Raw genomic sequence first — 17,734 nt, 5'->3', positions numbered from 1 at the left:
GATGGGCTAGACGGGTGATGGGTATTAAGGAGGGCACTTGTGATGATGAGCACTGGGTGTTGTATGTAAATAATGAACCACTGAACTCTACTCCTGAACCAATATTGAACTGCACGTCAACTAACTAGAACTTAAATTTAAAAAAATTTTTAAATTTAAAAAATAAAAATAACACACTTTACTGGAATGTATGATCTATCTTGATGCAGAAGTCCACTAGCAAAAGTTTACTCTCCCATCTTCTAAAAATAACATTAATTTATTTATTAGATAATATTGCAACAGTACTTTATGAGCTCTTTCTTTTCAGGTGAGAAAATAAAATGTGACTTGGTAGACTTAGGAATAGCATCTGTGGAAGACCAAAGATTTTTCTGTCTGTAGCTTTCCATTTGGAATGTTCTCTTTATGACGTGAGCCTTCAATAAACTTTCCTTCCTAAAGAGCACATCCTCCAAACTCCCCAAATGCCAGCACCACGTGCCCTATTTTCACCAGGACCAGCACTATGGCTTTTCATTTGTTAGACTAGATGTTGGTTTTGCTAGAACCTCAGTGAATGTTTTTCACCGAATTAACATTTTAAATCATTTTATTTATTTTTATTTATGGGGAACAGAAAGTTGTAACCCAATGGGATATGGCCAGTTGAAATTTGAATCTTAAATAAGCATAAGTATATTCTCTCACTATACAACACTCCCAAATTGTCCTCTCTTTTTTTTTTTTACCTTTTTTTAAAAAGATTTTGCTTATTTATTTGACAGAGAGATAGCGAGAGCAGGAACACAAGCAGGAGGAGTGGGAAAGGGAGAATCAGGCTTCCCACCGAACAGGGAGCCTGATGCGGGGCTCGATCTCAGGACCCTGGGATCATGACCTGAGCCGAAGGCAGACACTTAACGACTGAGCTACCCAGGTGCCCCCCAAATTGTCCTCTCTTATCTTAAAAGGTAGCTGGCTGATGCTGTCATGATCTCCAAGAGGATCTTTACTCAGAGGCTGCCATGGTCATGCTCAATTACCCCCTTCCTTAAGGGCAAAAAGAAGTATAAATCTCTCTCTATGAGACCCAGAAGAATAAAAACCTTTGAGGACATCTCTTTAGAAAGAAAAATTTTCTTAAAAGTTTATTCACAACAAATAATCACTACAGATTTCTACTCTCTAGGAACTGGTTCCATGAAATCCAGACGCCAGATGAAGCAGATCCACTGAGCCCCTTTACATAAGAAAAAATAAACTAGATGCTACATTAGATAGCCTTTACATAGGTTAAGGAACTACCAGATTATCCCATTCAATCTTCCCAGCAATCATGTGGATTAAATATTTATATCTTGATTGTGTGAATGAGAAAAATAAAGCTCAGAGAGACTGAGTGTCTTGTCTAAGATCAGTAAGTAAACAGCAAAGTCAAAGAATCAAACTTAAAATCATTTTGTTTAAGGTTGTATACTTTTCAATACATTATACAGTTTCTGAATCTTAAAACACACTGACCCAGATGTAAGATCCAGATCTTCTTCTTTTTTTTTTTTTTAAGATTTTATTTAATTATTTGAGAGAGAGAGCAAGCAGGAGGAGGGAGAGGGACAAGCAGACTCTGAGCCGAGCATGGAGCCCAATGTGGGGCTCAGTCTCACAACCCTGAGATCATGACCTGAGCTGAAATCAAGAGCTGGACGCTCAACAGACTGAGCCACCCAGGCACCCCAATATCCAGGTCTTTCTACCAACATTCCTCTTTTGGATCTTTGCTCAGTAGCACATTCTCAGTCAGTTTCCTGTAAACTCATATCCAGTTGGGTACTGTTCACCATCTATTAAATGTAATTCTAGACTCCCAATAGCATTAATAATTGTCACCCTCAATAGTTTTTCAGGGTCCTTTCCTAGTCAGCATTCTGGTCCTCAAATTCATCCTGTTTTAATTTTATACTCTCCAAAAGCAGACATTAATCATCAGTTTCCCATTTCAGTGTCCATGAGCAATATTTAATTTCTATAAATACATTTTCCAATTGGACATACAAATAGCATAATGAAGCAAAACATTCACTGCCAAGAGTCAGAAAGATCTAGGTTCAAATCCTGGCTTGGCACTTGTTAGCTGAAAAACTTGGCAAGTTCCTTATTTTCAGTAAGCCTCTATTTCCTCATATAAGGAAGGATGTTACTATTCACCTACCAGGATATTTTGAATACTAAGTAATGTTTATAAAGAGGCTAACATAGTATTTGGTCAAAGAAAACACTCAATAATTAGCAGGTATTGGTAACATTACTTTTCTTAGTATTAGATTTAAAATATGAAGTACAAATTTGGGAATAGTCAAGAACAGTTGGCAGCAGGCCCTTCATAAAAATGGGGCTAAAACTGTAACTTAAAAAAAAAAAGTTTTTGCATTTAAAACTTTTTTTTAAGATTTTATTTTTAAGTAATCTGTACACCCAATGTGGGGCTCAAACTCACAACCCCGAGATCAAGAGCTGCATGTTCTATCGACTGAGCCAGCCAGGCGTCCCTGCATTTAAATCTTAAACTACTTCTGAGAAAGTAGCATGATGGTAAGGCTACGCATCCTCTTTCTGATACGCAAAAACCATAAAAATCTCCCTCTCCCATCATTTTTATTTTGATATTGACTATTCTGACCTGATGCTGGCAGATTTGGCTTTTAAGTCATTCCATCTTTGGTTCATATCATCCAGGCGATGCTGAAGCATAGTAGCCTCTTCAGAATTTCCCAAAGCTTTTACCATCTTCTGCCTGTTTCCATCAATGCTTTTAAATATGTCATTATGTGCATCAATTTCTGCCTGGATATCCTAAAGAGAAAAGAGCAGAGACAATGCAAATGTTAGGTATTAGTGTCAACACTACCTTGGGGTTGCTATATAGGACTTTATTTTTTTATAGTCCACAGATGAGGGGTTTTTTAAGCAAAATAGTTAAATTCGCCTTAAATGATAACAAATTCAAGCATTTCCACAATGTTCTGATGTTGAAAATAATAGTGTTCAAATCTTCAATATATTGATTCCCCAGTTCTTGAAAATAGAACGTAGTAAAATCTAAACTTCATGTATCAGTTGGTTAGCTGTGGGTATTTCAGATTCATGAGAAATTCTTGAAATTATATAATTATTCTTGCGAAATCACTGAATGCTGCTTAATACCCAGACTCTTTCTCCTCTTTGTACCTGGGCAAAACTGCTCTCAAACTATGATGTTTTATAGAGATATCACTTAATTTTACTTTTTTTTTTACCTTTGGACAATTTTTTTTAAAGATTATTTATTTATTTGAGAGAGCGAGAATGAGAGAGAGAGAGAGAGCACATGAGAGGGGGGAGGGTCAGAGGGAGAAGCAGACTCCCCGCTGAGCAGGGAGCCCGATGCGGGACTCGATCCTGGGACTCCAGGATCATGACCTGAGCCTAAGGCAGTCGTTTAACCAACTGAGCCACCCAGGCGCCCCTACCTTTGGACAAACTTAATAGTTTGTCCTTCCAATCTAATAAAATTTATTCCTAAAATTTTAAAAGAACATTTTCATAAAAATGTTTATCTTCATTAAGAAATAAAAACCAATGACAAAATAATATTTCTCCTGTTAAATAGAAAAATTTTTTTCTGAAGTAAATTTGAGTATAAAGTAAAATAAGAATTGTTATAAATTAAATAAAAACTGGTTCGGACTTTGAAGAAGCATTTTGGGAATCTGTATCAAAAGCCTTAAAACTGTTGAAATTACCTATCCTGAGAAGATTTATGTATACACATTTATCACATTAATTGTTTTTAAAGTAAAACAGTGGAAACCATCATAATACATTAATGGTATATAATATTAGGTTTAAAAATGAAGGATACAAAACTACATTATGATGTTAATTTAATTTTTAAGGTAGGTGTTTAAATTAGCATATGGTTTTGTATATCACCGTATATACCTACATCAAAAAACTGTAAGAAATATCAAAATAGTATAATCTCTGTACAAGAAAATTAAAGGTGATTTTGGTTTTCTTCTATACACTTCTCTGAGTTTCCAAGATTCTACAAAAACAGGGTTTCTTTTTGTAATTAGATAAACATAACAAATTTAAGATTAAAATACAGAGGGTCTTTATCAATTTTTTAATACTCTCCATTACAAGGTTATCAACACAATTATCTGTATCAATTTGGCAATCGTCTTTTCTTCCCGAATAAAATGAAAGCAAGCTAGTTGTAGCTAACTCTAGTGTGACAATCACTATCATCCAATAAATGAGTGTGAACTTACAAACAGAAGAGTAAGCACCCAAGAGGGCCATGAAGGTGTGCAGTTAGTCTCTATGACATTAGCTGTTAATGAATATTAAGGTAACTTATGACAGAAATTAAAAAATTATTTCAGGTAATGAATCTAAATTAGTAAAAGGAGAATAAACTCTTAAACACCATAATTTTATTACCTTTCTCATCTTCAGTTTTCCTTTATAAGCCTCACTCGTCTTAAGTTTCCCAATTCCAAATGAGCACGATGAAAAAGTAAATAGAAATTTTTTAAATACTCGGAATGCTTTCATTAATTTAGAAATCATTCCTGATTAGCAATCCATCAAGAACCAATGCTTACAGGCTGAGATCTAAAAGATTGTTCTTCCTGTATCTACTGGCCTAGACTAACCAGAAGGACACATGGAAAGAAAGGCTTTTTGCACCTCACTATACAATAAGCATGGTAGGAAGGTGTCATTTCCATGAGGTTAAAGGGCAGAAGTGCTGTATTCTAATTTCTGAGAAGATTTGTGATGTCTAACATGACACGAATAGGGTCAGATCTGAGGAGGGGTAAGATGAACAGAGTTTGATGGACAGCTTCTGCAAAATTTATGCTCCAAATTTGCAAACCTATTAGTATTTGACGCTAAGGACAAAGCCAAATCAGGTCCACCTGCAAAGTGTGATCTAGGTACATCCAGAATTGGTGTTCACCACCAAACAAAACTCTCAGTTTGTTGACTCTTGTGCATTTCACTAGCCCCTCGATTCCACAGACGGCAGGGCAGACACCAACAGGGGAGCAAGGGACAGAGCCAGGTCCTGATTCAAGGTGCTCAGGCTGGACAACATTATGTGCATAAAATGGCAATCTCAATATAATTTCAGTTTGGGATGCTTTAAATAGAAATTCTTGGTGAAAAAGAAAAAGGTAAGCAAAGTTCTGTTGAAAGGTCCTTTGGTGTCATCTCCTGAACCTAGTCCTTATTCTTTAGGATGTAACTATTGTATTCTTGTGTCCTGAAATGCATTTCAAGACTTCTAAAGAGATAGATTTAAAGATCAATAGTTTTAAGCTCATGCTATACATATGCATGATAGAAATCTTTCTCAAGAAGCTCAACAGGGGCACCTGGGTGGCTCAGTTGGTTAAGCATCTGCCTTCGGCTCAGGTCATGATCCCAGGGTCCTGGGATCAAGCCCTGCATCTGGCTCCCTGCTCAGTGGGGAGTCTGCTTCTCCCTCTCCCTCTGCCCCCCCCATTCGCAAGCTCTCTCTTTCTCTCTCTCTTGCATGTGCATGCTCTCAAATAAATAAGTGCAAGCTGGTACAACCACTCTGGAAAACAATATGGAGCTTCCTCAAGACGTTAAAAATAGAGCTACCCTACAACCCAGCAATTGTACTATTAGGTTATTTAACTCACAGATACAGATGTAGTGAAAAGAAAGGGCACGTACACCCCAATGTTCATAGCAGCAATGTCCACAATAGCAAACTGTGGAAGGAGCCGAGATGTCCTTCAACAGACGAATGGATAAAGAAGATGTGGTTCATATATACAATAGAATATTACTCAACCATCAGAAAGGATGAATACCTACCATGTGCATCTACATGGATGGAACTGGAGGGGATTATGCTAAGTGAAATAAGTCAATCAGAGAAAGACAATTATCATATGATTTCATTTATATATGGAACATAAGGAAGAGTGTGGAGGACCACAGGGGAAGGGAGGGAAAACTGAATGGGAAAAAATCAGAGAGGGAGACAAGCCATGAGAAACTTGGAACCCCAGGAAACAAACCGAGGGTTGCAGAAGGGAGGAGGATGGGGCGACGGGGTAACTGGGTGATGGGTATTAAGGAGGGCACATGATGTGATGAGCACTGCATGTTATACGCAACTAATGAATCGTTGAACACTACCTCAAAAACTAATGATGTATTATATGTTGCCTAACTGAACATAATAATAAATAAATAAATAAATAAATAAATAAATAAATAAAATCTTCAAAAAAAAAAAAAAGAAGAAGAAGAAGAAGAAGCTCAACAGCACATTGAGCAAGGCACCTCTTTGCTCTTTACTGCCAACATGAATCTGGGCTCAAATTTCCTGTATAGGTTCCTAAACATTATTATCAATGAACCACACTCAAAATCACAAGGGAACTTCAAACCACTACTTCCTGAAGTAGCCTGACATATTTGCTTCGTTTCATAGTCAAGAGAAGTAGGAAGATAGAAGTGTACTAACATCCACAAATAGTTTTTATTTCAGGTTTCACAAAAGTATTCTACAACATTTACATCAGTAAATCTGTATACCAAGAACATAAAGCAAATTTGGCTCCTGATACCCAGTCAAGTGAGGCCTTTCCCAACCCAGCCACAAAGACAAATGGAATAGAACAGAGCTGCATCACTGGCCAGTAAATGATTGTAGGTATTTCTATCAAGTCTTGGTTAAGAGGACTACCAGTCATCATATATTCATATTGGAATGTAAATTTTGGTATGTGAAAAACCCTTCCACACATGAGCCTCCACAAAAATTAGGAAAAAAAATCAACAACCAGAAAGTGATCAACGAAATCAGCATACATTATTTTGTTTTATGTAACATTTGGTGGCATATTTACTGGGCCAAATATATTAAAAGCTCCTAAAGTCAGAAAAATCATCTTAATATTTATTCTGTATTCTTCATGGTCTCTGCTACACAGAATGAGCTTAGCATAAAACAGAGATAGGTAGATAGATAAATGTATAAATGCGTGAATGAAAGTATCTAGTTCATTTTGATCGGCATATTAGCCAATACAATACCAAGGAAAATCAGACAATCACACAATTGGAAGGAAGTGTAGTAATCATTTTGCTTAATCTCTTCATTTAAAAAAATTTAATATGGGAACCTAAAATTACTTAGATGCTTGCACTGCAAAGCCCTGCCTAATCTTTCACTGGAAATTTAGAATTACATGCAGTTAATGAATTATGTTCCTTCATAGATGATTGTACAATGATGCACTGGTTTTAAAATCAAAATGCCAGCACAGGAAGCTGTTAGATCATGACCCTGATGTAGCACCAAATGCTAAAATAAATTGAAATTCCATGAAGGAGGGTTTACTTTCACCACATAGCTGAGGGACTTGCCCTACTAATGCTTACCTCTGTCACCTGCAAGCCATTCTGAACATTAAGCAGCACAAAATAGTTACTGATGATTAGTTATGGGAATGTAATCCATGCAGAAGCACAAAGCAATGCTCTCCCAAGCATTTAACATGAGCCGGTCATGTGCACAGAGAGGCCAAAGCAAAGTATTCAAGCAGTTGAACTAACATTTAAAAATAGACAAAGGGATATCTAAGGATTCAGTTGAAACATACCTTCTAACAATATAAGCAGAATGTAGAAGGTTAGGAGAAGCCAGGGGTTAGGATAGGAGGATGATAGAGGAAAACACCAAAAGCATTAAGACGTACACTGTCAGCGCAGCCTTCCAGAAGATGGCTATGAAGCTCACAGAGATTCACTTGTGCACAACATCTACTACCCAGGTCAAAATTAACCTCATAAATAAAGGAAAATATTTATTTACTTGCTTATTTGATAACTGATATTTTCATACCAATTTTGCCCTTAACTGGACATTTCTCTAATTATCTAACCCATAGAGATAGTATATGCCAACACTTTACAATGTATGTCACATATATTTTACTTCTTTATAATGTTCTATAATCAAGTAGTGACTATAACTATGTGAGCAAAAATGTTTCTTTGGATTATGATAAATAGAACTGCTTGAACCCTCTGCTAGGAAACAGAGATTAAGAATATAGTACCCCTAGAAATTCTTCAACAACTGAATTAATGCTAGAATAGATTCATCCTCTTCGGACCTTGTTGACATAATTTTGGTTTATTTTTGCATGGCATATTTACCTAACCCTACATGGCCACAGTAATGTTTTCTCTGAAGGAGTCCTAACCCCTTTCCTGAAGGTGAAAAAGTGAGGTCAGCAACGACTTCCCTACCATATCCCAAGGCTCGGGCTAAATCAACAAAGTTAACCATTAGGGGAAAAGAAATCCGCTGTTCCTTTCGAAAACAAGACTGGAATTCAGAGACAGTTCAGGATTGATTAACAGGAGCTCAGTGGGACTGTTGCCAGAGATTTGTGTTTTGAAAGTGAGGAATCATAACTTTAAGAAGTCAGATATTACCTAAAAATAATACAACCAAATAACATCATCAAAGTTCATCATATGATATGTAAATATGCTTTGAAGCTTTTGTGAAGCTTCTGGGATAGTGAGTAATTGTAATTAATTATTCAACTAATTATTATGATTAATTTATTAATTTCAATACATTATTCAATTAATTATTTATAAACTACATTTTCACTCAACTAATCTCATAGATTTTAATCACTCAATAATTATGGAATCACATTTGACAGACAATAGAAAGTAGTATTACCTGGTCTATAGCAGCATTTATAAAGTAAGAAATCAATGCCAGTAATGTTCTTTTCCCATTATCTATGATTATAAATATGTTAGACAACAGAGTAGAAAAAAGTTAAATTACTAGGTGGAACAAGCTCACAATTAACTGCCCTTCCAAGATAATTTGAACAAGCCAACTTGCAACGATAAAGAATCAATAAACAAACTACAGTTTAAATTCCAACACAGCAAACACTGCTTTTAATCAAAATATCTTTCATAACCAAAAAAAATGTTCCAAATCCTTGATTCTATACCAGTTGTTACTGAAACATATTAAGATCCTTGAATTGAAATACAGTGGCCTCCCTCCTGGAGTGCACAGTTTTGATCGACATGAACACAAGCTCCTTAGGGGCAGTTATTAAATGTTTCATGTGGCCAAATTACTGCCCCACCTTAACTCTCCAAATAAGATAGTATAATCAAAACTGAACAGGTTTAAAACCCGAAAAATATGGCATGTTAAGTGTTTAAAACTATAACCCTGGAGCACCCAACTCCAGGGTCCACCAGATCACCTCTTGATCTATCCTATCACCAAGCAAGCTCTCAAATTCCTCCCCCCATCCACATGCCCCTACATTAACCTCAAACCCATCTTTTAAGTCCCAGTTTAAATGTCATTTCTGCAGGAAAGACTTCTCTGCACCTGGATTTAAGATTAGGGCTACCTGTTACTCTCGTAGTTCCCTCTACATTGGCTCAATCACACAGTTGTAGTAAAACATTTTCCCTGTTTAAGGTCTGTATCCTCCCGTTAGGCCGCAAGCTCAATGAGGGTATGTCTACCCTATGCCCCCACTCCATCCCTGCACTCAGCCCAGTGCCTGGTACATACATACTATGCACTTCATAAATATTTGCTAACTGTTGAACAAATGAATAGACCTTGGAATTGGAAGTTTACTGTGTCTTAATGTACACATTTGTTTTAAAATTAAACATTGCAAATTTAGCAGTAAAATACAGCTTCAAATTATAATTTTTAAAAGTACTCATCCTAAAGGGGTAAATGCTATAAAGGAAATTAATCATTGTGTGCCTTCTCTTTGTCACTATGGGAAGTCATCTTCCCCAAAGGATTCACCAAGAGAGTAGTAACTACTCAAAGACATCTGCATGCACACACACACACCCCGTTAGAAAATTATCATCATTAATCACCTGGCAGTAGAACCGCATAAATTAATAAAACACAACAGTCACTCAAAATGTCACTGAGCTACAACTGTCCATTACTCTATCTTCTGTGACTCCTAAGTAAATCGAATAGACAGTATACAATGCAAATGGCTCAAGTATAACAATACAATTGGGCACTGAAGCCATCAGATAATTCCTTTGTGAAGTACTTTCAAGGAGAAAATTAACTGACTAAAATCAGGGGGGGCACTAAAACCAACTCATAGGCAGGATTTCAGAGAGGTGATCTGGTGGACCAACTTTCTGTGCCAAGTCAACTGTGAGTCTGGACTGAGTAATCAAGCTGCACACATGGTCAGCATCTCCCCCCTCCTCCCTGAGCTAGATGAAAAGTGCCTGCTTGCTGGCAGGCATATCTTGCCACAAGGTCATCCTCTGTCGGTAAGAAGTTCCAGTCTCAACCTCCTCTTTAGGACCACTCTGGGGTCCCCATGGTTTCTGTCAGCTGGGATTTCCTGATCCCTGCTGAGATGTCACTTTGAGGGAACAGTAGAGAACGCCTCCTGCCTTCTGGATTCCCGGGGATGCTCAGCATTGTCTTTTCTGGTTCTAAGAGATTAGGAATGAGTACCAAGGGTAATTTGTCCTTCCTGCCTTTGCTGGAAAACCAATCCTGGCATCACCCATTTTGAGACTCGATAACCAAATTACAGATTGCAATCATGTGTCAAACATTCATGTATGAACAGATACTCAATATAAATCACAAGACCACTGGGTTTCTCTAAAATTCAAAAATGTCAACCATAACACCCCCTTTCAATTGCTCTCACAAATAAAGGGCTGTCTTGAAGTTATGTGAAGATCTGCAGTCATTTGGATATTTCAATTACTGAGCAGTCTACCATTTTTCAGATTAACCATCATTGGAAGACCCATCACATCCCAACTGTGGACCCTCGTGTTCTTAAAGCCTGAAATGGCTTCAGGAGCACAGCAAAATTACCTTTTGGCTAAACCTCAGACGGCAGAATTTCAACCACTGGCATGACAAGTGTTAAATCACTACGGTCAGTATTTTCTCAAGAAGCAGATCACTAGTACTGAGGAAAAGACAGGTCTAAGGGAATTGAGAGTAAAAGATCTATGGAAAGATTGTTATTCAGCTTCTGAAGGTATCATGTGGCTTTTGCATTACAGCAGTAGGCCCTGGTGCTTCCCTAAAAATGGCATTATTGCTTTCTGAGCTGGAGGAAGGTAGGCAGTTGTATTTGAGAGGTGTGAGGTAGTGGTACCTTTCCATAACACCAGTTTTCCTGGCAATGAATCAATGTAGCAAAAGCTATATGAGACAGCTTTTGTGAAAATACACAAAGGATTTTTTTTAAATAGTTGACTTGGAGAAAAATATATTCATGTGCGACAACTTTCTACAAATGAAATATGGCAAAGAGATTAACTCTCACATAGATTTTTATAAAGTTGTCTAACACAAAAGTAAAAATACACGGAGAACTTCGGACTGTCAGTGGTAGCAAGACTGCTTCTTTGAGTTTGCCTTTGTCTCAAAAAAAAAAAAAAAAAATCCCAAATCAAGCCTTTGATAGGAATAAGCCAGCAGACTTCTTTTACTGTCAACTCAACTACTAAAATAAGAAACAGGCAGACAGTAAGATTTGGGAGTTAAAAGAGGAAATATACTAATATGACCAGAACTTGTAACGTTGCCAATAAAATGGCCAGAAGACTGAGGCAGGTTACTGACCTCTGGTATCTGACCTAGGCTTTTAGACTAATAGCAGCAATTACAATACAAAAGTCCAGCTATTGCCCACAACTACTGCCTCTCAGGGGGTCTAAGTAATGAATTATTCATGCAACATATGCCCTATACCTTTTTAGGAAGAAACAGACAAATCTATACAAACCAAGCTAACAGACCTCTTTATGGTCATAAAGTTTGTCACCTGCTGTTCCCAGCTGCCATAAAAAAGATATTCTCTCCCTCCTCTGCCCCTTTTAAATGGTGAGCATTTGGGAACCATCCCTATTCTCAGGAATTTAGGTGCTTAACAACATATTAAAGCGAGAGGTCAAAGTACAGTCCTGTGTTACAATCCTTACTACTACAGTTGGGGTGCAGGAGAGATGGGGGGTGGGGGGGAGCCTCCAGCCAGGAGAAGCTACATTCTTCTTTCTCCATACTCTTCCCACCACACTGTTTCTAAATCACCAGGAGGGAAGCAACGACTGCAATTGTTTTGGAAAAGCTTCTAAATTTTTCAAATGACATGGTTTTATGCCTTTTTCCTCTGGCAATTGTAGTTTTCGTAAGAAAAAGTCCATTATTCTTTAATGACTCAATACAGTCTTGCTTATATTTGTACTTGTAACGAACCATGGGGTATTCACTGTGAAAGCCACTGAGCACATCTTTAACAACTGATAAATAATTGATTTATGCACATAGTGAAATTACTTCACTTCTTTCTTTTTCTTTACATACTGGAAGTTGAATGAAGATAAGTGCTTGGCATCCAAAGGCTAAGGAAGGGCAGGAGCCCAGGAGCAGCACGTTGAGGTTTTCTGTTTTGTTTAACTATAAATGTAAGGTAGCTTTGGCTGCCTGGGCTCAATCCTAGAGTGTGCCAAGAACTTTCCTACGGAAAAAAAGAACTAAGTGCAAAATTAATGATCCAAGCATTAAAGCTCCACAGTGCATGCAAGCACTCCACGTATAAAACAGACACTCAGAAATAAAAAGAAAACGTTTAAGATCAGAAGTGCCCTTGTCACTGGGAGGCATCTTCTCCCAGCTCAGAACTGAATCTTCAGAAAGCAGGCTGGGAAAGGCAGTGGTTGGCCAACTGCAGGGAGAGGAACCTGAGGGGTATGGAAAACAGAACCCATGCCTGATGAAGTCAGACTTTGGCATGAAAACCCAGTGTTGTTGCTGGGTTTTTTTTTTTTTTTCCTTTCCAAAATAACTTTCAATTAAATTACCAGTCGACTTGAGTACAAAGGATCTCTTCTGATGTAGAATTCTAAAACTGACAGGCATCATGAGAAGCCCTCCTGACCAAAGGAAAGAATTGCTAATTTGCTCTTTAGTTGAAAAAAAAGTAAAAGAGGATATCAAATCAAATACGCCTTAGACATTAAATAATCCAAGATTCAATAGAGTATCTGCCATGTAAATGCATAGTTATAAAAAAAACAGACAAGGAAGAAAAAAATAGCACATTCATGAAGTCCACTTTCTGCATACCTTTTCAAATTTTGTCAGCAATTCCCGTAAGCTGCAGTTCAAACCAATCATCGTCCAGTAGCCCTTGAAGCCTACATCTTTCCGGTGAACTTCCTTCAGACAACAGCTTCTAACTTCTAAAATCCGTATCTTTTCTGGCTATACTTTAAAATCCTTTGTAAAATCCTTTACAAGCCTTGCCTTTGAGCTATGGTCCATGAGCAGCAGAAGCTTGCGCTGGGACATTTTAGCCACCCCACCGTGGGTCCGTCTTTTCATGGACTTCGGAGTTCGCAAGGAATAGACCTGCTTCTATAATTTCTGGTAGCGCTGTTCCACGAGGCTGGCATGGTCTTCTTTTTCTCTGGGAAGCCCAGGATTCCCTTCTGCTCACCTCACTAATGACCTGCAGCCCACAACTGTTCTCTCCTGGGCCCCAAGCTTAGAGTTTGGTCTCAATTACACACAGCAAAAAGAAGCTATATCCTGGAAACTTGCATGAGAGAAGGCAAAAAAAAAAAAAAAAAAAAAGGCCAAGTATTACCTACTTCCTCCATTCAGACTGGTTTCAGAAAGAAAAAGAAAAAGAAAAAGAAAAAAAAAATCCTGGGTAAAGAGCCAGTTTTCAAAGAGCATGACTTATGAAGAGTTCGAACAGCAAGGAGTGTACTCTTGTCTGAAGAAACACCCAAACACCGGACAAGAGGCCACCGGCTTGCACCCTCCCAGACACCGCAGCCTGCGTTCCTATGGCAACCACCAAGCTAGTTGCAGTCCATTCCCCTAGGTCAGGCTATGCCTAAGGGATGCTGTCAGTGCAAGAGAACTAAGTTGTTTGAAAAGTTGTTCTATCTGTCCAGAGAAAAGTTCCCGCAGCAGATCTACCGGCCCCCTCTGTGGAGTGTGCGGCAGGGCAGGGCAGCTGGGGGGGGCGGCTCCGCCGTTCCCCTCACTGATCTGACAGTAGTGTGGTAATCCACTTCTCTTTCCAGGGGTTGTTTATTATTTTAATCAGCATCCTCCCTTCCACCACCCTTCACACAGTTTGAAGTGAAGCTCACTCCCACTTCCTGGAGGCCTCCCTTCCCCAAACTGCCGTGTGGTATCTCTCCAATTGTCTCGGTCCCCGAACAGATCATGGGATCCATATTCCACTCTGGAGCCCACCCATGAAAATAAAAGGGGGTGGGTGTACAAAACAACACAAAACACCAAACAAAATATGTGTGATCAGCTGTATTATTTCTAAAAAGGTTTTAACAGTGAAGTGATGGGGAAAATACTTTAAGGGAAAGTTTATCTCACTGATACTACTAAAAGTCACTCAGACTGTTTCCATGTGGAGAATTTGCTTATTTCTGAAATAAAATTTAAGTGAAAATACCCAAAATGTGAGTAATAACCAGTTACTTTCAATGTTGAATTTTGATGTTAAATTTTTCCTGCCATTCACAAAAACACTTCTATGAAGTTTTAAGTAAATTTGCTTTAAAGGACAAAGTTCAATCCAAATGATATATTCTCAGCACTGATATTATGGACATCATTCCAAGGCAAAAATGTGGTTTTGCTTTTTGCATTACATAGCTATTTAGTATACCAATAAAAGTCTGACAGATATGACCATATGAAATATATTTCTCTCATGGTGTGCAGAAATTCATCATAAATATATAATGCTCTTAAAGGTGACACGATCACACATGGAATGACGTTAATCTTAATACAACTAAGTTTACTTTTTGCATCAGGGCAGAGAGCAAAGGAAAAAAAGAAACCCTGAAATTAGAATATGTATCTTCTAAAAGGCTATTTGAGTTACTTAAATATCAAAATTGTCAGCACTGGATCATATGGAGAAAGAGATTCCATTAACAACAGAACAGAAAAACCTATCACGGAACAATATACAATATGGTTATTATTTTTTGGTTTTCCAAACCACTTTTCTTTCCATTTCATTCCCAACTTATTTTCATATCAGTATTTTAATAGCATGTGTTTTACATATGCGGATCTATACAAAATTTAACAAGCTTTTAAAATATTTTCATCATTTATTCATAAAACCAACATGTCTCTGGGGGAAAAATGGTTTTATGAGATTTCTAGTGGAATATATTTCACCTCAAAGTGCCCAATTCAGATTTATACACATGCACGATTAATTTCAGAAACAAGTATGATAAAATAATGATTATTCAGAGCTGTATAAGGAAAATTAATCTGCGCAGTCTGTATCAAAAAAGCATTGACATCAGCATGAAGACCAATCATCAGAAATGGAGCAGAGAAACTTATACAGAAACTGACCAGGCTGACCCAGACCTGTGAGGGCTCTGGGGCCACATGTTGAGATCTTTCAGCAGCAACAAATAAACTTTTTACATAAATACAAGACAAAAGGAACCACTACCACCACCAGCAGCACCACCGCCACAAAAAATAAATAAATAAAGGAGAGAGGGGAAAAAGAACAATCTTTCTCAGCTGGGCAAACTTCCAACTACCACCCAGGGTGCTGGATGATTGTGATCAGAGACACGTGCAAACATGCAATCCCCCATGCACAAATCAGAAGAATGAATTAAATAAAAACTCTGTGGAACAACAGAGAATAGCATAGTCTTTCTCTAAAGTACAGTCTTATATTTAAAAGGTTCTTATACCAGAGCAAGAATGATAGGTTATTATTAGAACCCCAATATCCTCTATCTTTAGACAAGGCTAATTTTATCGGGGAAAAGGAGCATCATCCTGCATATCAGGGAATCTTCCCCAAAGCATGATAGGTACCTATGCCCTGGAAGAGACAAAGACAGGATAAAGAAAGAGGGGAAGAGTATGTTCTTACCTGTAATTCTAAAGTGGAGTGTCCAGAAGTTAGTCTCTGTACCAAGCACTAGCTTCTCTGACCGTCCCTGCAAATGCCTGTACCCATTCTCAGAACAGACATCCTCCGCTCAAAGACTTAAATAAATCTCCCAAATTATAGTTGTAAAATATCAAAAACTAAGATACTGACAAACAGCTATGAATACACCCTCTTTAGGAGGAAAAGGGGAAAAAATACTCAGTGGATCCATACGGAACCATTCAAAAGAAAAAAAAAGTTAATTCTCACCTAATTTTAATAACAGGGTAACTATACTCTCACTAAAGCACTGTAAAGCAACTAGAATATTATTTTACTGACATGTAATTGACATTAAAAATGTAAAGTTTGAAAGACAAATTGTTTATGTAAAAATCCAAAAATATTCTATAAAATTCAAATAGCTAAACTTTATATATCACTCAGAAGTACTGTGTTTTTTGATAACTGGGTGATACACTAGAAATGAGACTTGTAAAATATAAAACTTAATTGCTTGTATAACTGTAAAGCACATTTTACTGTTATGTGTTTGATATCTGTAAATGAAAACACTTTCTCAGTTTAAACTCTGTATACAAAATATCATCTTGGTAATACACCTTACATCTCCACAGCCATTTCTATTTTTACCAAGCACCTCTTTGATACATTATCTCCTATAATCCTGCAATCATTAACACAAGAAATAGAGGCCTCCAGTGTAAGCAGTACATCACCAGAGAGACTTAATAAATTAGATGATGAAATTTGAAGTAGTTGACATTTTTCCAGTCTAAACTAGCATGCAAATAAATTGTGCATTAATCCTCAAGAGGTGGAAAAAAACACAATACTGCTAATCTCTATAACAGATCAATACTGAATATGCTAGGATTCTCCAGCTAAATAAGCCATGTCTCAAACATGGACACGCAATTCCACGAGAGCAGCACGGGAAAACTCAATGATGAAATCAATAAAATCTAAATCTAAATTACTTAATGAAAACCACATTCCATTGCCAAAATGAAAAGAGCTAAATGTATATATGGTTTTGGCATAAACTTTCAAAGGCTAGGCTAATTAAAAACTTTTTATGTCTAAAAACTATATTTCATTTAATTTATTAAAAGATGACTTATTTAGCAATTTTATCAAGGCAACAAGACATTCTCTAGGGTTCAGTCAAATAGAAGCAAAAAGAGCAGTCTAAATGCTTTGCTGAAAGGCAATTTATGTCTTACCCATAGAGTAGTCTAAACACAGAGTTCAGATTTTTAAAAACTGTGAAGATATCTAAAGTATGTTTTCTATGCAAAACCTAATGGGTTTCTTTTTACATTGGTCAATATAAAGAATAAAAAGAAAAGAAAAGGGGAAAGAAAGCTTCTTGGGAACCTCTAAAGTGAAGCATATGGAGGTCAATAGGTGATTACAAATAAATCAGTACACCATGACTTCATTCAAAATCAAGAGCTTGAGGCATGGGGCAAAAAATGTACTTGTTAGAACCCATTTGGACTTAAGGAAAGATCCAGATTATAATGCCTTTGAAAAGAACAAACACAATTCTCCTTTTCCTAACCCTTTTAACTCAAGGTTTATAATTCAAAAATAAAATAGCTTCAAGACCCAAATCATGATCTGAGATTTCAATTCCTTGTCTGTTGCTGCTG

General features: G+C 37.3%; 1 protein-coding gene across 18 annotated transcripts in view; it reads right to left on the bottom strand.

The window, feature by feature from the left end:
- Window positions 1–17,734, bottom strand: part of UTRN (utrophin) — a 498,468-nt gene that overhangs the window by 148,821 nt on the left and 331,913 nt on the right. For all 18 annotated transcript variants that reach the window (XM_025866206.2, XM_025866193.2, XM_025866194.2 and 15 more), the window contains one exon: window positions 2,660–2,832. In XM_025866206.2, coding sequence (XP_025721991.1) covers window positions 2,660–2,832 — 173 coding nt within the window. The remainder of the gene's footprint in view (window positions 1–2,659; window positions 2,833–17,734) is intronic.

The sequence above is a fragment of the Callorhinus ursinus genome, unplaced genomic scaffold, assembly GCF_003265705.2.
Source record: "Callorhinus ursinus isolate GAN/ISIS: 27379988/994484 unplaced genomic scaffold, GSC_fseal_2.0 scaffold6, whole genome shotgun sequence".
Taxonomy (NCBI): domain Eukaryota; kingdom Metazoa; phylum Chordata; class Mammalia; order Carnivora; family Otariidae; genus Callorhinus; species Callorhinus ursinus.
Note: the sequence above shows the minus strand (reverse complement) of the source record. Positions and strands in the feature narration are given on the sequence as shown.